Raw genomic sequence first — 22,437 nt, 5'->3', positions numbered from 1 at the left:
TGGCAAAACCACTTCTGAAATCCTATCTCCCCCAAAATCTGCAGAAACTTGTCCAGGCAGTCACCAGGAGTCACAATGACTCAAGGACACAAAAACAAACAGGCAGACATAAATAAACAGATCCACACATGAAAGATTCAAGTTGACTATTCTATTGTTTTCTACCCATAATACAAGAAACTCCCTTGACTGCTTGCCTTCCTTTGGGAACAAATAAATTTTCTTGGAACTTAAGTGGGAATCAGTTATAGGCTTCTTGCAACTGGGCCATCACTCAAAGTAACTCCCAGCCTGATACCTCCTCCTCCTTGCACAGCTGGTCGCTTCCAATACACAGGGCAATCTGACCTTTTACACAGATAGAAATCCAAGATAGGTGCAATATTTATGACTGGAAGCTTTTGCCATCCTCTTGCATCTGATTGTGGCATAATGTTTACCTTCAGGAGGATCTTTGTGCAGGTTTCTGTTCAATTACCTTAACACTTGTAGAGTATTGCACTAAGTATATAAGAATTTGTTCTAAAAGATTTCAAAAGTAATCAAAATTTCAAGACTGCTATTCTGAGAGGGCAACTAGCGAATGCTATGTAATTTTTCAAAGTTAAGCAGAATCAGACCTGGCTAATTTTTGGATGGGGGACTGCCCAGAAAAATTCCAATTAGACTCGGAAGATCCTGGAAAAAAATTATGGAAAACCACTGAAATATTATTGCCAAGAAAACTACATGGGTTGTCTCTGTAGTCAGCAAGATTGAAGCTGAATTCAATGTACTTTTATTCTGTTTATCATTATATTCTTCTGGGATCTTCCTACTCTAAATGGGGTGAGGGGGTTGCAGTCCCCCATTCAAAAATACTAGCCAGGACTGATACTGTCTGCTGGCAGTTTTGAATCACCGCACAATTTACATTAGGATTCTTTCCAAAAATGGAAGCAAAGCATAATCCATGCTTGAGAACATACTACAATATGTGGATATATTCTCTGTTCTACATGATCCAAAATATATCAGCAAATATTTGTATTTTGAAATGGAACAGATAGGCAAAATGATCCTAATCAAGTCAGCATGCTGAATCATCTTAAATCCATTTCAGCTGGAATCAAATTTTAAATACAGAAAACAGTCAAAGGTTGGAATGATAATGATGTGTCATGATTTCAAAATAATGGATGATGAATTTTATTTTATTTTATTTTATTGTAGTTATAACCTAGCCTAATCCCAAAAGATAGTGGGTGGTGTACAACATAAAAAGAAAAACCCACAAAATAAATAAATTGAGATGAATACCAAAAACAAAATACAGCAATTTATCCATGAACTATTTTCATTGTTACCAGTGTATATTGGGCTGAATGATAAACTGACTATAGTTCATTAAACAAGCCTGATTAACACATAATGCAAATTCATATACTATAATTCACAATCCACAAATAATCTGGATCCATATAAAATGTTAAGCCAGAGCTGTCAAACTCACAGGCTAGATGTATCACGCGCTGGCCATGCCCATGCCCGGTTTAGCAAAGGGGGAAACATCACAATACATCAAGTGACAACACCATGACGACACGAGTTTGACACCCCAGCACTAAACCAAACCAAATAAATTACTTTATAATATCATTTAATGTGATGTTCAGATTTAAATGGGATAAGGTGCTCAAAATTTAGAGAGATTTTGTTTATAATTTAATATTTTCAGTTGTAAAACACTTTTTAACCTAAAGTAATTAATGCCAGTCACTGAATAGAGAAATTCAAAACACTCTTGTGGATTTCATTGAATCACAGGGCTAAACCTTTTCCCTGCCCCATTAACACCAATCTTAAAACCAACCCTGACTTAGTGAAAGATTCTATTCACTCATGAAGTGGATTCTTTAAATTCAAATATAAATCACAATTGTCTGGGTTCGTGAAACTAAACAGACTGTATTCGTTGTAGATATACCTTCTTTGGTTTTTAATTATATTTTATTTTGGGGGGAAAACCCTCTCACTCTGTCCCATGTAAAATCATCAGCTACTTTAAACAACAAAGTACTCCAAGTCTCTTTAAAAGTAACACCCTACACTTCCCATGAGGCTCACTATAGATGTGCATGACTACAGATCAAAATTTCTTCAAATAAACTTGATTTTTAAATAATTTTTCCCTTATTATCCCAACAGCTTGGTCTTTCTGCCAAATTAAAAAAAACCCATGGATGTCTATGATTTTTAAAAAATTATCTCATAAATTAAGCCCACTAAGAATTCCGATTTACCAGCTTTTGCTGTATTCCTGTTTCCTTCCTCTGCGATGTAGTATTTTTAAAAAAACCAAAAAAAAAAAAACCTGCTCTACTTAACTAACCATGGATTTTCCCAGAGTCTTTCAATAAATACAGTAGGTTCGAAATGTGGCATCACTCATTCAGCCCTTCAGCCACGCAGACTACAAAGCTTCTTGCATATTGCAAAAAGAAAAAGAAAAAAGATCTAAATTCTAAAGATAATGCTTGCACTATCGGGATGTAAGTTTAAAACAAATTGGACAGGGGAGCGTCTATAATTTAGCCGAAAAAGACCTGCTCACTGCATTTCCTCTTTTCTGTCTCTTTCATCAGGCTGTTCCTGGGCTGCTGCTGCCCTCCTGCTGCTCTTTGGAGCCCACGCTTTCCCTATCGGAGATTCCTCCGGAGAAGAGGAATTTGGAGAGGATCCCTCCTCCAGAACTTCGGCAGCCGGGCGCGTCCAGCTGAACGTTCCGACAGAGTTGGCTCTTTGGCTACAAGGTACTGCAGCGACGTGGAATCAAGAGGTGAGTTCGGGCGCACAGTTAGGAAGTCTTAAGGTTGGTCTTTGTAGGGAGCCGAAAAAGAAGCGTGGCCCATCTTCTGATCTGAGCTCTTGCGACTTTTAACAAGGGAAGGTCTGCCTCGATTTAGGAGGATGCTCCGTTTCTTGGAGCGGGTGTCTGGTTGCACCTTTTCTTGAAAGGTCCGGGAAAGGTCGTTTTGATTCCCGTGCTTAGATGACTTTGAGCCTTGCGGTATGAAGCTTGCTGGTGCGTGGGATGGGGCTTGTACTCAGGTAGCTTAACAATTAGAGTACGATCTTTCCCAAAGAAGCTGGTGAGTTACCAAGGAAAAGCATTTATTACAAGCAAGAAAAAGGAAGGCAAAGCCTTAACTAGGATACAATAATTTGCTCGAGCGTTCTTTACAGGCACCGCCAGTCCTTTAAATATACTTTTTGGGAATATACAAATATTATCATCTAACAGCAATGATTGATTAAAATGTCTGCTAATCGTATGGTTGTTTAAACAGAATTAGCTTATTGTTCAATAAGATTTCATGGATTACTTCCTCAAATGTATGGATCTGAGCCAGTAGATTATGATATAAACAAGTTTGGTTAGTTTTTCAAGTGATTCAAAATCCTTTGCTATTTTTGCTGCACAAAACAAACAGTCCTTTCTGAAAGCAAAAATTATGCAGCCTTTTTCATTTGCTGGATCATTAGATCCACAGCAATGCAGTGATTACAAGATTGTCCAATTTGGCCATAGAAGGTGTGTATCCTTTTTTCCTAATTAAAAATAAAATTGAATAAACATTTAACATTCAAGTAAGCAGAGACAATTCTGGGAATTTTATGGGAGAGGAATTCAAGAGGAAGTTACCTTCTGCGTTGTTCACTTTGTTCCAGTGTGTATGTTTTCACTTTCATTTTTAAAGGCATGGTTGTTTTTTGTAGCACTTCTAAATTGCGCAATGTTATCAGATGCCCCTTCTTTTTTGGGTAGTATTTCCTTGTGGATTAAGCAAATTCCTTATAGACCACTTTAGTTTTTTTCAGACAGAATTTCAGTGGCTGAGAGAAAGTATATTTTCAACAGTTGACTGTACACTACAATAGTTTCAATGAATTGAAATTATTTCCATGTATTTGTGAAAAGGAAGATACTCATCACACTGCTATAGATATAACATTACTACTGAATGGCAAATTACAATTTGTGAACAATGTAGCCTACACACATATTTGTGATGCAGATTATCATTGTGCAGATGAGGATTTGTACATCCATTGTACTCTTTTCTCTAGTGTCCCGCAACTGGAATGGTTCCAGCCAGAAATGCCCCATATTGAGCACAAAACAGTTGTCCTGGGTATACAAGAAGTAGCTTAATGTTCTTCATAACATGCCATTGGTTTTTCAAACTCTTGACATTTGTAGTATGGGCAAAATAGCAGAAGCATTTTCAATAAGGATATAGAACAACCAATTTTAAATTCAAAATATATTAGGTTTTTCATCTCCTCCCACAATCAGTGCTGACTATTTATTTGCAACAGCACATAATCTCTAAGGTTTTTTTCCCCATTGCAAAACATATTTGTATGGCCTGTAAGAAAAAAGGAGAAAGAAAACTAAGAAGCATATTAATTAAAATTCTTAAATAACCAGTTATGTGAGGTTTAAATTAGTGTAAAACAGCACAACCATTAGCAATACAAATGGCAAACCATTTCAAATTTTAAACCTTACTACTGGAAAGTAAGGTAGGTAGAATGTTCCAGATTTTACATTTTGCTAAACATTGCAAAATGTAGTTACATGTTACCTTACTAGATGCACAATCATCAGACCTCCAGATGTGCAAGGTTTACCATTCTTATATTTCAAGTTACCATGACTAGGGATTCTAGGAACCATAGTTCCAAAACAATTTGATTTGAGATTAATATAGACTGATTGAAAGAGTCAGAAAGTCATATAAAACTCCAGTGGATCACCTGCAATCAATTATATCTTTATGTTTTACCAGCTGTGCAAGGAGCAAAATGCTTGTAAAGGTACAATGGAAATTATGGCACAAAATAATCTCAACCTTCCAAAGATAATTAAAGAAGATGGATGCTACCAGCCTGGATTCCAAAAGGCAAGTAAAATACTTATGGTTTTTGTAATATCTTTTTGAACATTTTGTACATAAGCAGAGCAAACCTCTCATAAATACTTCAAACAACTGTCTCATCCAGCAACCAGCAGAATAATAGGGACATGAAAGATACAAAAATAAATTATATATGAAAGTTGATACACCAACTGTTTTAGGCCCATGTTTGTGGAAGAGAGAGGGCTTTGAATCCTGGAGATCCAAAGCAACTTTATCTACTTACAGCTTAAGAGGACACCTATAGATTTGTTTCTTTAAGACCTGATTTTTCTCTCTTCTCATCTTGGAGACATTATTATTTTATTCATTTAGTATGTAATTAATTACATTTAGATATAATTGAATGTAACTTTTTTCATTCATTTAGGAAAGTTGTCTAAGAAAACTTTCAAGTGGTCTCTATACATTCAGAACATTCTTAGAATATATAGAAGAAACTACGCAAAGAAGTGTTTCTGTATCAATAGGCGCACAGAACCTGGCAGAAACCTTGAAATCAATGGTAAGCAGTACTTACATTTGACCTTGCACACTTGTTCTGCTATATAATAGTAATAGCTGTATTTTTATTGATTGATTTATTAAAGTGATTTATTGAAATTAATCCTCAACATTCTGATGGCATCAATAAGTACTACAGGAGCTCCTTAGCAATCATAAATGGTGCATCTGTGGCTCACCTCAACTGGTGATCTGTTAGGATATTGTTACTGAAAAATATAACTGTCTGGCACAATCAGCAGGGCCACATTTCTTCGGTTCATTCTTAATGCCTGGAATTGAAATGTTATTATCTAATACACAAATTTTAAGTTCTGGAAAAAATATATATCACTTTGATGAACATGCATGTTATCAGACTACAAAAAGTTATGGATATTTTTAATTTCTTAAATCCATTGTTAACCTCTGCTTTGTATGGTTGCTATAATTAACTAAATCTCTAATGGGCAAATTTGGATTGTAGATTTTTATCACTCATGAAATGGCTGCCACAGGAATGCTGGCCTAATCATGACAATGGGCATAACTTTACATTGGTTACAATACAGATTAATTTATTATTTATTCATATCCCACCTTTATTATTTTTACAAATAAGACTAGGCAGTGAACATATTCAATCTTGCTCTTCCTATTTTCCCCACAACACACCGTGACATGGGTTGGGCTGAAATCATTCAGATGGCCTTCATGGCTGAGGCAGAACTTGAACTCACAATCTCGCCTTTCTAGCCTGGTGTCCTAATCGCATTGGGGCATTAATTGGCTTTTTTAAAATTAAAGAATAGAGTATACCTCAATTAACATAATATAGATAAAATACAATTTCCAAATGCCAAAATGAAATTTCTTGCCTGAAATAAGTGTAATATATAGATTAAATGTGTAAAACATTCTTACACATAAAAAATAAACCTTTTGTTTCTTCTTCCCTCCCTTAACAGATGAACAATCCTGAGACTGTGAGCATGCCATCTCCTGACACTCAGAAAACTCTTGCTGCAAAGTTAAGAGAACAGAGAGCTTGGAATATGATAGTGATCAAGCACTTTATTCTTCAAGATTTTACTTTATTTATGGAGACCACTTCAAGAGTTATTCGCCTTCTATAACGAGTTTACTGTAATGCCTGAATGCTTTAAATCAGGCATATCAAATATCCACATCTGAAGCAGATGTCATGGTTGTTCTCCTGAGAGAATTTATTTTTTAGATATATACTTATTTATATTGATATAATTTATTTATGGTATTTAATATATTTATTACATATTTTAATAATTTTGCTTCAGCTTAATTTAACTTTACTAAATAATGTATAATTATATTTTTGTGAAACAATTTAATATATTAAAATATTTTTAAAAAGAAAAAAAATTCTGTGAGTTTATAATGGAAGCAAACTTTATCTCCATGCACTGCAACTATATTGCAGTCTTATACCATTTCTACCTTGAAATTCCAAATATTAAGTCCTTCATTCAACACTGTCATTCCAAAAGTGACACTCAAAGGAAAACCTTGTAGTCACCAACAATCTAGGATAAATCATTTTTTGCCATACTTGTTTTCATTCAACCATCCTGAACTATTTAAATAGATATTTCAGATTTCATAGAATGACAGTTGATTGATAGCAACGAATTCTGTCTTGATAATTGTTTCCATTTTAAAATTGTACTTTTTTTGTCTTATAATATTCTATCAAAAGCTACCTTCCTATAATTTAAATCCGTATACTGTATTTTAGAAGGGAAAAAACTAGTCCTGACCTTTTCCTAGTGACATCCTTTCAAATATTTAAAGGCTGCTATTATATTCCATCATCCTACCATCTTTTCTCATAATCTTTTTTTCATAATTTTAATTTCAAGTCGTCTGCTCCATTACCATTCACAGAACAAGACTGAATCTGCCTCAGGATGTAGTACTCAGTACTACAAACATAAGATACTATTCTGTCCAATACAAAATAGAGTGGAATAATTACTTTTTGCAACCAACAATTATATTTCTGTTAATGCAGAATAAAATTACCCTTTCTTGCAGCCACATTATATTTCTGGCTCATAAACCAACTATTGGCTTAAGCGTTTGTTATTTTTAGCCAATTTCTACAAGCTCTTCACATTCACTACAAATATTTCTATCTCTTGGCTAATAGCTATCCTATCCAATTTTATATAATCTGCAAGTAACTTTAGCCATGTAGTAATAGTTTCTGGTTTAAAGACCTTCGGGACTCTGGTCTGCTGTCAACTCGTGTTACTGCATCATCGCTCAAAACCAAATGTAGAGATCAATGTGCCAGATATTTCTTTATGACCTGCATTATTTTTAATTCATCAGGGTGGCCCTCTCTCCATTAAATTGCAGGCCTGGCCTGCACTAATGCTGCACAGGTGGAAAAATTAGAAAAAAAATAGCTTTTTGTGCAATTTAATTATTTAGACTTATGCCACATCTTCCAATATTCCAGAAAATCAAATTTTTCTTTTGACCTTTTAGACAGTTAATAATTTTGCCAAGGATTCTATTAGGATTCTCAAATGAATTCAGTTAACATTACTGAAATCAATTATATTAATTTAAAGTAGCGCTTCCTAAACTTTTCCCTTTATTACCAAGTAATGGCTCTCAGAAATTTCTTTTTACTCAATATAGGTAAAATACTTTAAGTCAATTTAAATGTCCTGTTATAATTGGGGTAATTGGTTTCTGTATTATCTAAAGAAAAAACACTTTTATCCAATTTGGAATAATTTACCCAAGTTTCAGAAGGACAGATGTCAAGTATAATATATTGCATTATTTTCTCTCAGGTATTAAAAATAAGATCTTGCTCAACTCATGTTAAGAAAAAAATTAACACTTCGGATTCTAATTAATATAAAGGCAAGACTCAATCAAATTCATCAGTGAATGTGACAGTTGATTAAATAAGTAAACCTATCCATCTTGAAACACATATAAGAGACACAACATACTACATTCCGTAAAAAACATTAAACTGTCTCCATATAATTTTTAAAATCTATATATTTATTCCAATAGAAATAACAAAGTGTGATAAATACATTACACTGACAAAAATCTCATTTACATGTTATCAGATAAACCGCTGGACAGTAACATTGCATAAGGATCCTTCTAGTCTCCGGAATGTATCCATCTTCAAAAGCATACTTTCAAAATACATAGATTCATTCCTTCAACCCCAAAGTAGGCTAGAAGGGAAAAAATAATAAATTTGGTCAGTGAGATTGAAACAGCTACAATATGTAAATACCAACTTAATCACTGTAGCATAATGTGATTTCTAAGTAACTTACACTGAATTGGTTGTTTCAAAATGGTGGGAATATACATTATCAAACCTTTATTACTCTTAAGACAGTGAGCATAATAAAACATGTAGACTTCCCCAAGATTGTGTGCTAAGCAGCAGGCAATCTCTTTTTTCCGCCGACAAACATTTGATTATGCCACCAAAGCTGGCTATTTGGCTGTTCGTCCCCCAAATTTGAATGGGAGCAATTAGGAATGACCCAATACAACCCTTGGATAGTCTTAGAGAAGAGAGATCGCAAAAGGTAGGAGCAATCAGAGGGTTGGGTCTTCCATCTTTTCCTGTCAGTTGTTTCTTTATTTAAACATGCCTTTTTTTTAACCGCACCTTTTAAACTTTTTTTTACTTTCTGATCTACACTTTGACTGGATGAATGATGACCTATTGTGTAAGTTTTTGAAAGTTTCTTTGGCTCTAGGAACCACTTCTGAAGAACCTCAACAAGAAAACTGCAGAGATTTCTCTTGGTAGTCTCCAAGAATTGGACATAATTAAACAGATGAAAAAACAAATTTATGAAAACCATTATTTTTTAAACCGAATGTCAAATATACTTTAAACTTGCTGAATTCAAGCTTCTGTACACAATTTAAATATAAATCAATTTATACAAATTATTCTAAGATCTAAAAAGAAAATAATTATGAGCATGTTAATATTAATTTAAATGAAGCTTTTTCTGAATTAAGGACTCAATTTGGACGATAATTTAAAGAGAAAAAACCCACATATCTGTTAAATCATTTACATTTGAGGTAAGATTGATATTCCATAGAAACAGTCATTTTAAATTTAACTGATTATATGCAGCATATTTAAAATGTCATAAGCATATGACGAAATATAAAACTAAACAGACTAGCATGTGAAGATTTATTTCAAATAGATAAATGAAATGAAATGTAAATTAAGTACAGTAGTTTTAAACATTAATTAGACCATAGGCGTACTAAATTGCAAATTGTTTTTATAATAATAAAAATTGATTAAAAGTTTTAGTGACTTTGGTTAAGTTTTATAATTCCAAAGGGAATATTCTTTTATGTACTGCTGAAAATGTAGCTCACATCAGTAGCTTTACAATGGAATCCTTTCTATCATAAATATAGAAGTAATGTTATGAAATACTTTTCCTGAAATTCTATAATCTAGCATTTAAAATAAATCATAACATAGGATTAGTAATCACAAGTATATGTTTTATATTATTATTATTTTTAAATCAGTAATTTTTAATCAGCAAAATTTTTACCAGTAAAGTTAACTAATAGTTGCAGATTATTTATTTTATATCTGTTTAGAAGTTTCTTTATTTTTATTTTATTTATCCAATGTAGTTATTACTGATTCCAAACAGGCTCCGAGTGGCTTTAGTATAAGAACAGTTGCTAAAAAGACAAAATAAATCTATTCTATTAATGAACAAGATGGTTAATCTGGTCAACAATACAGAAAGACTTATCACATAATGAGTAAGGGGCTTCAGTTACCCTAACCAGAGTATGGCAGAAGGGCCAGATCTTTAATGCTCTTTGGAATGCCATCAGGATGAAAGTCCATGATATTTCAGGGGCATGCTCATTCCTAAGGGCAGGTGCCGATACAGAATTTTACATAATGTGAAATTAATAAAATTTTATAGAATTTTATATTAACAGAACATAATAGAACTTCATAAAATAATCCACGGGTAATATATGTTGCTGCCTACAGTACTTTGCAGGTGGTTTAAAAATAATCACATACCTCAAAAGAGTTGGTTCAGGCATTCCAGGATCTGCACCTCTCTTAAAACCTATTTACAATAAAAATTGTAAACTTTATGAAAATATTATTGGCCTTCTTTACATAATATAGAATACATTTGTTGGTTAATTAATTAACCACATATTACACCGAATGCATTATTATCTTGTAATAAAATAATTACAATAAATAAAAATAATTCAAGTCAATCCAGAAATGTGCAGAGTTGAGACAGATGTACAAAAGAGACCACCCTCTCTGCATCAACTCAAATAAGGTATCTATTCCACAAGTACTTATTCTAACAGGACCTTGGTATGGCACATTTGGTTAAGGCAGAATATTATCTCAAACTATTGATTACTGGCAACAGAAAGTCAATACTTCAAAGATGTGCTGTAAATCCTTCCATTTTTTGATCTATTTTCTTTTTACAGAGACATCCTACAAAGTGTAACATCGGGACTGGTTTTTTTTTTTTTTTTGCTGGACACTAATTCTGTTAATTATTTGGCTGTCTTTAAGGTTGTTTCCATTACATTTCAAAGAGAGAATAAAGTGAACTTGTTATCATTTAGTTCCTATTCTTTCATAACCCAACGTTGTCATTGTCCTTTTAAAAAGCCCCTGTCAACGGGTGCTGCCTAGAAGGAAATCGATTGGGCCTATCTTGCAAATTTAATTCGAATGGACCAAGAACAGCGATCGGGGGGAAAGGCTCCTTCTGACCTCAACTTCCTCGTGTCGCAAGGGACGATTACAGAGGCCCATCTGAGCCGCCACGGAGGTGGCTCAGGCTCAGGCGGATAACGGAGATCCTCGTCATTTTTGGCAGTGTGTCGCTTTAAAACCGACTCCCCCCTCCCCCCGCACTGACCTAAGTAAAGTACAACAGGAATGAAGCCCCAGCGGATGGCCAGCTGACCACCTTTGAAGAGGTGCTGCAGTCGCTGCTTAGCTTCCTTGCTCAGCTTCGGCATGTCGGCGGCAGCAACTCAAAATACAGCCGAGGCCCGATGGCGGCAGTTAGAAAGGGTCAACCTTAACTCGGCTGGCCCTGTAGCGCATGCGCGTCGCCCTTCGAGGCGGGTTTTTGCTTTCAGGCGGCCTGAAGGCTGTCGGGAGAAGGAAGCGTCACCGAGGCGGAGAAAATTGGGGAATTTGCCGATAAAGGTGAAGAGGAAAGGTGACGGTAATATCGGTTGAGGTCATGAATCAGGAATGAATAGGTAAAAAGAGTTTCTGGTATATGGTCATTCTGTACTCTTACGGGATTAGTGACGCTGCCTCCAACAGTAAACAGTCGCGCGCTGCCATGGAAATTCCGCCCTCCCTCCGCGTATCAACCGTCAATCCACGTGACGGCCTGCCGGGATTTCGCGTTTTTTCTTTACAGGAAGTGTCGTCAAAGCATTTCCTGATGTCACGCTCGGTGGGTATGGATTCCCTTCCTGCTTTATGTGTGATTTAACACGTACAGCTGACGTTTATGATAACCTAAACACATTTTTAAAAGTTGATCAGAACATTTCTAGGCCGGCCAATTTGGGTATTGTTATTACTATCAGATTTTTTAAAATCCCACTTTTGGGTATTATTATTATAATTAAAAAAATATCCCACTTTTATTATTTTATAAGTAATTCAAGGCAGCGAACATACTCCTTCGTCCTTGTTAACCTACAACAACAACCCTGTGAGGTGATTTGGACTGAGACAGACTCACCCATAGTCACCCAGCTGACTTGCCTGACTTCAGCTTGTAGTAAAAAAACAATGCCTGATTTAGTAGATATGTTGGAAAAAACAAAATCCACAGGCTTAAAAAGAAAACTACCACTCATTTTCCCTAAGAAAAAGGAATTAGACAAAAGGAATCATTGCAATTTTGTTAGATACTCCTAACTTATTATTATTATATATACACATTGTGAAATCTGAGTTATCAATACTTTAAATCAGTGGTTCTCAATTATTTTCTGTCATGCCCCCCCTAGGAAGAAGAAAACATTTCGCACCCCCCGCGCGACTGTAAATAGTATCATTTGTCTATAAAATTGTTATAAGTACACCTCTGCATAACACTGTATCCTTGTCAATCCATGATGGATCCCAATAAGGACGGTTACCCCTTGCGATGATGTCCAGCCACCAAACTCCCATATTTTGCGAAGTGGATAATGGACTACAAAGAGAAAATATGATTTTAGGGCTTGAAAGCTACGCAGAAGAAAGGAAGGCCAACCCATCAAAAGGATGGAGAGCTGAAGAAGGATTATTACAATATCCCTGGAAATACTATCACCTTATTGGAGCTCATAGGCTGCTTGTAGTAGATTCTTGGCAGAGCTGAGATGGAGGTGGAACATCCACTTTGCTGGTCCAGTGGCTGAGGCATGGAAGCCAGCTGGGTGATTTTCCCTCTCAACCCCTCACAGGGTTGTTGTAGGGAAAATAAGCTGAACAAGGAGCACTAGATGTATTATGTTCCAGCAGGGGGCTGGACTAGAAGACCTCAAAGGTCCCTTTCTCTTACCTTCCTGTCTCCTTCCCCCATCCTACCCTATTCCAACAAAAACATTATAAAAATATTTATTTCCCATTTCTTGCCAGCCCTAGCAAAGAGGTTGGCCTTTCCTAATGGCCTCCTCTCCAAGCCCTCCTTGGCCCAGCTTCCCCGCAGCCCACAAAGCTTCCCGGTTTGGGTGTGGGGGGCAAGGGAAATCCCAATGCGGCAGCCGCGATGTTCCGGACGGAGCGATTCCTGGGTTTGTATTTGCGAGCTCCGAAGCGAGCGCTCCTCCGGGGCGGAGGCAGGCAGGCAAGCAGGCGGGGCGTGTGCTGGGGCGGCTCGGCCACCGGGCGTGGCCAAAGCGGTCCCCGAGAGGCTTGGTTGCTCGGCCAGCAGGGCGGAGGCGGAGGGGCGGGGAAGAGGAGCCGGCGAGGAAGAGGAGCCGATGGGACCCACCGTTGCCGCCTTCGCCGCCAGTTAGCTCAGAGGAGACGCGAGCGAGGCCACAAAGACCTCTTTGTGCACCGGCGGGCGCGGCCCCCTCGTTTGCACCCAGATGGAAAGGGAGCCTTCGTGCCCCCCTTTATGGAGCCTCGCGCCCCCCCTGGGGGGCGCGCCCCACTATTTGAGAACCGCTGCTTTAAATGATGTTGGCCTTCATACAAATCTCATACAGAGTTCTTCCTAAGAACCTTGATATCCTAATAATATATCTGCAGATGCAAGCAGTGTGGTCTTATATAATTGACAAGTGAATTTTTTATCAATGCACAAATTTTATACATTTAAAAAACTTACGCTATAATATTTCAAGTTCGATTTTCAGATCTTGATACTTTATTGTTCTCCAACTATTTGTCTTCTAGTTTTCAATTTCCTGAGATTGCCACATCAATTATCCACTTTTTCCAACCATAGTTAAAGCACTTTTATATCCCAAGATCAGCTCATAATCAGAAATCTCATAATATTTCAACTTGCTCATTTCGACTGTTTTTCTAATTATATGTTCCCACCTATTTTCCATTTCTGGCACAAGGTAAATTTTATAGATGGTCCATGGAATCACTTTGGTGCATTATATTGTTTATAATCTATCTGCAATCTTCTTACACACATGTATATGATCTACTGTTTCCTCTGTTATTTTAAACAATCTGCATTTTGAATCATTTGATGATTTTTCCAATCTGATCTTGATTGCATTAGTTCATGTAGCTTGCTCTTCTGCAGCCAAAATCAAACTAATTTCTTTTTTTAGTTTTCCAATTTAAAGTCATTGCCAAGTTTTATCTTTATCTATTTTCCCTTCTACCTTTTATATACATTGATCATATAAACTTCCTTGCTAACATTCTGTTAATAATGTTATTACATTATTTCAGAATTCATGTTTTGTTTCCGGTACATTCAGTAAGATCTGTTTTTTTATCTTGCATCATTAATTGTTCTCGATTGTCTTTTTCATAATCAACCAATGCATGCATTTTTCTTTGACAGCTTGTTTGATTTGAAGTAAATCTCTTCCTCCATTTCTGTAGTGCAGGTATAATCTACTAATATCACTATGGGGGATGTAATGTATAATGAATAGTCATTACATTAAAATGGTCTTGTTTTCAGTCCAAGTTCAGTTTGTGTCCAGTTAATAATTTCAGCAACGTATCATATCATATACTGCACGTTTTGGTCACCACACTATAAAAAAGATGTTTCTTTAACAGAGGAGATACTTGGAGAAGCATAGGATGATGATGTAGAGCAGTCACATTTGATTTCATTGAGGGCCACATCAGGATTGTATTTGACCTTGGGGGTTGGGGAGAGGCTGAGGGACATGGCCAGTTCAACATCACTCATGTCGGGGGGACCCTTTAGTGACCCGGCGGGGCTCGGGGGATCTATTGACCTTCTCCCCCTCATTATAAACTTATTTACTTACTTCTTTTCTTCCTTCTTTTCCTTTCTTCTTTTTCCTTCCCTTTTCATTCTTGTTCTTTCCCCTCTTTCCTTCCTTTTCTTTCTTTGCACTCCTTCCATCTTTCCTTCTTTTTCTTTTGTCTTTCCTTTTTACCTTTCTCCTTTCCTGTCCCTTCTTGGATGCTCAGATGCAAAAGAAAAAAACATTTCTTGATGCCTCATTACCTTGTGATCAAATACCATGTTTGCTAGTAGTTTATTTTGCTAGCCGAATGCAGCCATTCATTTTTGTGGGCTCCATTTTTGGAGGTGACGGCCTCCTGCAGCACTCTGCCAGCAAAAATGGAGCTCAGTAGGGCTACACGCTGCCCTCCTGAGTTCTGCTTTTGCTGGCAGAGGCACCACAGGCTGGTCCTTTGCTGTTTTCAGGGCAGCTCCATGGACCAGATCTAAGCGGGCATTGAGTTTAACACCCCTGATGTAGAGCAATTTTAGTTCCTTGAATGTTTCTTTCCCAACAAGGATGGCCTGATAAAGTTTTCACTTTCTTCCAAGGAATAGGAAATCACAGATAAATTTGGGTACCTAATTATAAATTATTAATTAATTATTGTTACCCTATTTCCTAGGCTACATTATTAATAATGTAGCCTAGGATAATGATGGCGAATCTTTTTTGGCTCATGTGCCAAAAGCGGGGAGAGCGCAGGGGGGTCGTGCATGGGCATGCCACACCCATAATGCTATGCATACGACCCCAGCGCGCCTGCGCGCATGACCAGAGCTCCCCCCCATTTTGCCTTTTTTTCACCCTCACCAGGCTCCAGAGACTTTATAGGAGCCTGGGGAGGGCGAAAACAGCCTCCCCCCTCCCGGAGGCCGGAAACTCCTGAAGCCTCCGGAGCACGAAAAACCAGCCCAATGGGCAAACTGGAAATTCAGGAATGGACTTCCGGTTTGCTCGTAGGGCTGGTTTTAGTCCTCCGGAGCCTTCAGGAGGCTTCCCTGAAGACTCTGGAGGGCAAAAAATGACCCTACGAGCAAACCGGAGTGACTTCCGGTTTGTCCATATGGCCCATTTTTCATGCTCTGGAGACTTCAGGGCCTTCAGGAGGCTTACCTGAAGGCTCCAGAGGGCTAAAACCGGTCCTACAAGCAAACCGGAAGTCACTTCTGGTTTGCTCGTAGGGTCGAATTTTGCCCTCCGGAGGGCAAAAAATGGCCTCAAAAGAAGGGCGAAGTCAAAAATGGCCTCAAAAGAAGGCCGAAGTTAGGCCATGCTGCCCAGCTGACAGGGCAACTCCTCGCGTACCCTGACAAATGGCTCTGTGTGCCACCTGTGGCACGCGTGCCATAGGTTTGCCATCACGGGCCTAGGAAATAGGGTAACAATCAGGTACTGTAGTATGAGGTTTGTGTAACTTTCTATTCATTTTGTGGCAATAACCTGGTGGCCCATTCTATTGAATACCGATTAAACACAAGATTGGAAGAATGATTCACATTTGAACAACTGTCTTTAAATTAACAAATATCTTAAAAGATTGAAAGATCCATAAAATATATAAAACCTACATGCACATATGCAATACTATTATCTCTCTATTAATGTATGCTGTATAATTCAGTTCTAGAGCTGGGTTAATTTGGAAGCTTTTCAAACAGCCTCCCACATGACAGCTGTAGCCAAGAAAAATGTCTAATCCACAAAGAACAAGTAAGCTACGGAAAAATTGCCTTGCTGGGAGGATAACATTTAACTACATCAGAAAGGTGTTATTTACAGCACAATAGTCCTAGTGTGCACATTTTCAACACATTCTGACATCAACGGTTAGCAGCATAAATTGCACTGAAGACAGAAGAGAGAAAGGAAAAAAGAAAAGAAAGACAGTGGTATTAATCTGGCTTGTTCCATTATAATGTATATGAAGAATTATCAAGTTGTTTACTGTTTGGTAGTCATAGCTTAATTTTTGGCATTTGCTAAAAGTAGGGTATGTTTCAGGATGATTGGTTTACTATTTTGGGCTACTGGTACTTGCATAACTTTCATTTGAAAGAATCCCTGTAACATCTCCCCTAGAAATTATTGAAAAGTAAGTTTGTGTAAAAGTGAATAAAAAAGTATAATTCATAATAACACAGATACAGTTTTATTATAATAGTAAAATAGTTTCTTAAAATCAATTCTTGCACAAAAATCTGATTTTTTTTAAAGAAAAGATTATTTTAAGAAATTGAACTCTTAAGGATCATAAACTTGCCATCATGCATTAAGATTTCTTGTAAAATGTTGACCTTCAACTTGGTTTGCTTTATTTTCTTGTAGATTCTATAATAGAAAATAAAAGATTTACAACCTAATCTCTCACTCCAGGCAAAGGTATATTACATAAATATTAATATTTGAAATACCTGTATATTAAGTATTTGTATTATATATTACTATAAATGGAATATCTGGCCAAAGATGAAATTAGTAAACTGAAATAACTATTTCTGTAGAATAGTGTGCACCATATATGATGACTTAAAGGATTTTCTGAGGCCAGAATGTTAGCTGAAGTAGATGTATATTTACAGCTATGTTTATTGTTATATTACTTATTTGTTAACAATTTGCATTCTAGAAACTTTAGTTGCATAGCTTTGATAAAAAAAATTAAAAAAACATATATATGCTACATAGTTTATTTAGTACCACAGTTGAAAAATACTATGTTTTAAGAACAGTTATTCTGTTAAGTGTTATTAGCAGTTATTAAAATCAATACACAGTCCTCACTTAATGGTTTTAATTTGGACTAAAATGTCTACTATGCAGCAAAGTGGTCATTAGGCAAAACATCATATGGTGCTCCACTTAGCAACAGCAGTTTTAGTAGTCCTGGTTGCAATTGTTACATGAGGAGTGTACCATCATTAGGCAAGGACTTCACATCTGCAGCCATTGGATTGTGGGTTAAAGATGGTGGAAATTTACTTCTTCAAATTTCCATTCTTGACATATAATTCTACCTTTAAAAAAAGTTATACAGATTATCCAGGGAAAAGAAATGTTCACTTGTTCAGTGAACATTGCTAACAATATTATTTTTTGCTGGCTTGTTTAAAAGTGAGTTGTTGTCCCTGACTCAGAACAAATTGCCTAGTCAAGAATTTATAGGACAACTACAAGCAAACCATACTATTGACTGTATAATCTAAAAATGCATGTCATTAAAAATTAGATTATTATTTTTTGATGAACTATATTTTGCAAAGAAGGAAGTAAGAAGTAGATTTGTATGATATCACTCTTAAATTAAAGAAATTTAATTTATTTCAGAATTAATATACAGTATTAATTTATCCTAAATGTCAAAGCTTATTAGAAGTTTCATTTGTGCAAAATTCATTCATTGCTTGTGATAAAAAAAAAATAAAGCCCAGAAAACTGGCCACTTGAATGTTGTTCTTAAATGAAAGTATGTCACAGTAGAATGATCGAATTATTTGTTTTTAGAATATTTTCTGAATGTGAGAGTGAAGATTCATTCTCCGAGCTTGGGGGTTGGTTTCTGAACGTTTCGTTACCAGGCTAGGTAACATCTTCAGAGGAGTTTAGGTGATGTCATTGTCAGTGTTCTTCTGTTTATAAGGGTTTAAAGTGTGGGTATGTCAAATGAGGGTCTTGTGATGGGTCAGCTGTGAGTCATCAGTGAGTCTTTTGATGGAACTTGTGATAACAAGATTCCATCAGGTCAGGGTCATTGGGAGGGTCTGATGTTGTGTAGGTTGGGGAAGGGTCATTGCTGTCTCTGGTTGCCTGTTGATTTGGATTCTGAGGGGTTCATAGGCTGGTTGTAGGCTGGTTGTGTCTGTTGATGGAATTGCTTGTGGAGTGCCAGGTTTCAATGAACTCATGAGCGTGGCGGATGGTAGTATGGGCGATGATTTTTGTGTTGCTCTAATTACTGGTTTTCTTTGGTGTCAATGTGGGTAAAGATTAAGGATTTGACTGCCAGCTGATGTTCATGGATCCTGATTTTTAACTGACATGTTTGTCCAACATATAATTAGTTGCAATGGTTGCAGTTGATTTTGTAGATTACATTGTTTCTTTCATCTTTTTGTAACAATGTAATCAGGATTCACAATACACCAACTGGCAATCAAATGCCACGATACCAAATTCTTAATCATCAACCATGCTACCACCCACCATGCTCATGAGTTCATCGAAGCCTAGCACTCCACAAGCAATTCCCTCAGCAGACACATTGATCTACAACCAGCTTACGAACCCCTCAGAATCCAAATCAACAGGTAACCAGAGATAGCATCAACCCGCATGCAATCCTCCTGACCAGCAATTCACCTTCCAATGACCCTGACCTGGTATAATCTCTTTATCAAAAGACCCATCACAAGACTCACTGATAACTCACAGCTGACCCATCACAAGACCCACCACAAGTCCTTCATTTGATACACCCACATCCTTATACACTTAACCCTGACACCGGCACCCCCTAAACTCCTTTGAAGGTGTTACCTAGCCTGATAACAAAATGTTTGGAAACCAACCCACAAGCTCGGAGAATGAATCTTCATCCTTCTCCTATACCCAAGCTATAGATATTTGCCACTATTGAATTGTCTGAATGTCTAAATAAAACCTTTTCTTTTTTGTAGGGTAATTTACACTAATCCAGGAGAGCATAACTTTCATGTAACTGAACAAGCTTCAGCAAATAGATTCAGCCACATCTTAGATTAAGACTAAGGCATCTGGACTGCAAAAATCTAGACAGAAACAATAGTTACAAAAATCTGAATGTGGTTATCCAAATTTCTGTAACCTTGTTAGTTTAATGTGAGCTGCTAAAGATTATCTCTAAATTTTCCATGTGTAGACAGATACATAATTTGTTTTTTAAAATCCCATGATACTTAACAAGAATAGAGGTAGTCCTTAAATATCAGTTGGTCATTTGATCATTCAAAGTTAGTTTCGAAATTAAAACAATCTGGGAAAGGGTGCTTTATGGCACTTAAATCACTTCCAACTATCATAAAATGTAAATCCATGAAGAATTTGTTCTGTGTGGCGAGAGGGAAAGGAAACTTTTAAGGGGCTGCAGGATTTCTGTTCCTGCTGAAGAATTTCCCCTCCCCTCAATGCATTCACCCAGAAGAAAAGTGGAAGTCAGTGTAACTCACACAACAGAAGTACAACATGGGCAAAACAATGAAGATCCACTTATATGGATGCTGCTGCATTCTGGGTCACTTGTAACTTCAAAGTGGTCTTCAACCCTTTGTAAAGCACATTACAGTAATTCAAATTGACTAAATGACAAAAGTGACTAAAATCTGCTAACCGCTTATTAAGCAGAAGCTGAGAATCCAGAAGAATCCCCACAGTGCACCCCACTTTGATCCTGCAGAAGGCAACCCTACCCAGAATCAAAGATGACAAATCACCAGGCTCTGAGAATCAAAACCCCAGAGCCACTTTGTCTTGCCAAAGTTGATCCAAGTTTGGGTTATCCCTATCCAGACCCTTACAACTTTCAGTTGCTTAGATATACTGCACTATTATTACTTGTCCAGCCAGGGTTAGAGATGTCTAACTTGGTGTAATCAGGGTACTGGACATACCACACCCTGTACTGTTAGATTATCTCAAACAGCAATTTCATATTTAAGGGGAGATGTCAAAGTCCTGAGGAACCCAACATTGCAGGGAGATAGGGTTCAATCTTTCCTTGCCCAACAATATCAACTAGAAGCAGTCACAGAAAGGAGAAGCACCACAAAATGGTCTCTTCCACTCATAACTTCTGGAGTCAGTTCAGAAGGATATTAAGATTGATGTATCAAGAGCTGCTAAAAGATCAAGGATAGCCAGCACAATTGGATAGCCAGCACAATTGCATCGCCTCATCCCAAGTTCTCCATAAGTATTCAGCAAGCATGAACAATGCCATTTCAATATTACATCTGGTCTGAACCCATCTCCTAGAAGGCTTTAACCAAACAGAGGGATGGGTTTTGGAACTATGCCATACATGTTTTGTTAAATCCTCCTGAAAGATGGGCCAACTCATTTCAGTCTGGGACAGGAGAACCCTTAGGATCATCTGACTTAAACTCTTCCCAAATAATGGTGTTCAGATATAAATCTGTCACTTCCAAGGATCTACCCAGCCAGAGTCAAACTTTGAGTGAATTCTGACTATCTGACAGTTACTGAGAATATACCTCGCTGCAGCCCTGCAAGATCCACTGGATAGCTATCTGCAGATGCAATAAGGGTAGAGAAGTAAGTATACTTTGCCAACCTTATGGCCACAAGTTAAGTCTTAATATAAGCTTCTGTTGCTCAGTCAACTTCATTTTTTGCCTTCCTCCATCAGTGCTCTAGGCATCTCTCTGGTGTCACTTTATCTCTTGTAGTAGTTCAGTAAACCATGGCACTTTGCAAGATCCATGTGCACAGAGTCCACACAGGCAAAATTTGGTCCAGTATCCTATTGCCTTTTCATTCCAAAGAATAATGAGAGCATCAACCAAATTGTGTGCCAGAGCTTTGTGAAAAACCTCAGGTTTCCTCAGAAACCACAATAACTTCATCAGGTATGTAATATATATGCCTGTTCCATATAAATGGCCTTAATCCATGTACCATCAACTTTAATCTCAAATCCTCTCAGACAGATACGGGAATCCTCCAAAATGGCTGTTTTAACATATGGTTATTCGAATGGCAGCTGCAAGACACAAAGTAGCCCCCCACAGGTCTGCTGCCTTGCTCTGCTCCTGCTCCCACTGCCACAACCTGCCTGGCTATCTGAACCCTTTACTCATTGGAGTCTCCAACATTCAGGAAAAGTATTATCCTGTTCTGCCCAGCTTGTCATTATACTCTCTGTAAAATAGCAGAGAATACCGTATTTTCCGCCCTATAAGACGCACTTTTTTACTCCAAAAAAGAGGGTGAAAATCTGGGTGCGTCTTATAGGCCAAATGTAGCCACCTGGGCAGTGGTGGGTTTCTGCCGGTTGGTCAATGAACCCGGAAGCTCCGCCCCTGTCACTCACTCGCAAGTCCTTGGCGTTTTTTTGCATCGGGGCTTGCTGCAAGAGAGAGGGAGCAAAGACCTTTTCCGGATTGGTGGTGGTGGAGGTGCGGCCCGTATTCACTAAAGCAAGTCCGGGGAAGTCCTTTGCGCCAGCTGGAAAAGGTCTTCACTCCCCCCCCCCCTTGCAGCATGCCCCGATGCAAAAATGGCGAGATCTCTTCTCAGAAATGTCTTCTCGGGCTGGCCGGATCTCTCTCCAGATCTTGCGGCCTTTTCAGGGTTTTCTTTTTAAAAAACACCTGTCCAAACTATCTTGAAAACCTGCGATGTTGCTTTGGGAGGGGGCAGGCGGCAGCATTTGCCCCTG

At 37.5% G+C, this 22,437-nt stretch overlaps 2 protein-coding genes and 1 long non-coding RNA gene across 3 annotated transcripts in view; 2 read left to right on the top strand and 1 right to left on the bottom strand.

The window, feature by feature from the left end:
- The first annotated feature begins 1,511 nt into the window (after window positions 1-1,511).
- Window positions 1,512-7,172, top strand: IL6 (interleukin 6). Its single transcript, XM_081932626.1, has 5 exons — window positions 1,512-2,531; window positions 2,625-2,818; window positions 4,836-4,949; window positions 5,335-5,469; window positions 6,416-7,172. The coding sequence occupies exons 1-5, from the start codon at window positions 2,513-2,515 to the stop codon at window positions 6,581-6,583; spliced, it is 630 nt and encodes a 209-aa protein (XP_081788752.1). The 5' UTR covers window positions 1,512-2,512; the 3' UTR covers window positions 6,584-7,172.
- Window positions 7,173-8,492: 1,320 nt separating this feature from the next.
- TOMM7 (translocase of outer mitochondrial membrane 7) lies at window positions 8,493-11,751 on the bottom strand. The gene is made up of 3 exons (XM_081932627.1): window positions 11,444-11,751; window positions 10,567-10,615; window positions 8,493-8,698 (listed from the first exon to the last, which is right to left on the bottom strand). The coding sequence occupies exons 1-3, from the start codon at window positions 11,544-11,546 to the stop codon at window positions 8,683-8,685; spliced, it is 168 nt and encodes a 55-aa protein (XP_081788753.1). The 5' UTR covers window positions 11,547-11,751; the 3' UTR covers window positions 8,493-8,682.
- Window positions 11,752-16,631: 4,880 nt separating this feature from the next.
- The window catches only part of LOC309381528, a 30,373-nt gene continuing 24,567 nt past the window's right edge, over window positions 16,632-22,437 (top strand). Inside the window, exons 1-2 of the long non-coding RNA XR_014173564.1 lie at window positions 16,632-16,771; window positions 17,331-17,384. This is a non-coding gene — a long non-coding RNA (uncharacterized lncRNA). The remainder of the gene's footprint in view (window positions 16,772-17,330; window positions 17,385-22,437) is intronic.

The sequence above is a fragment of the Natrix helvetica genome, assembly GCF_964273705.1.
Source record: "Natrix helvetica genome assembly, chromosome: Z".
NCBI classification, from domain to species: Eukaryota; Metazoa; Chordata; class Lepidosauria; order Squamata; family Natricidae; genus Natrix; species Natrix helvetica.
This window is presented reverse-complemented; position numbering and strand designations above follow the sequence as displayed.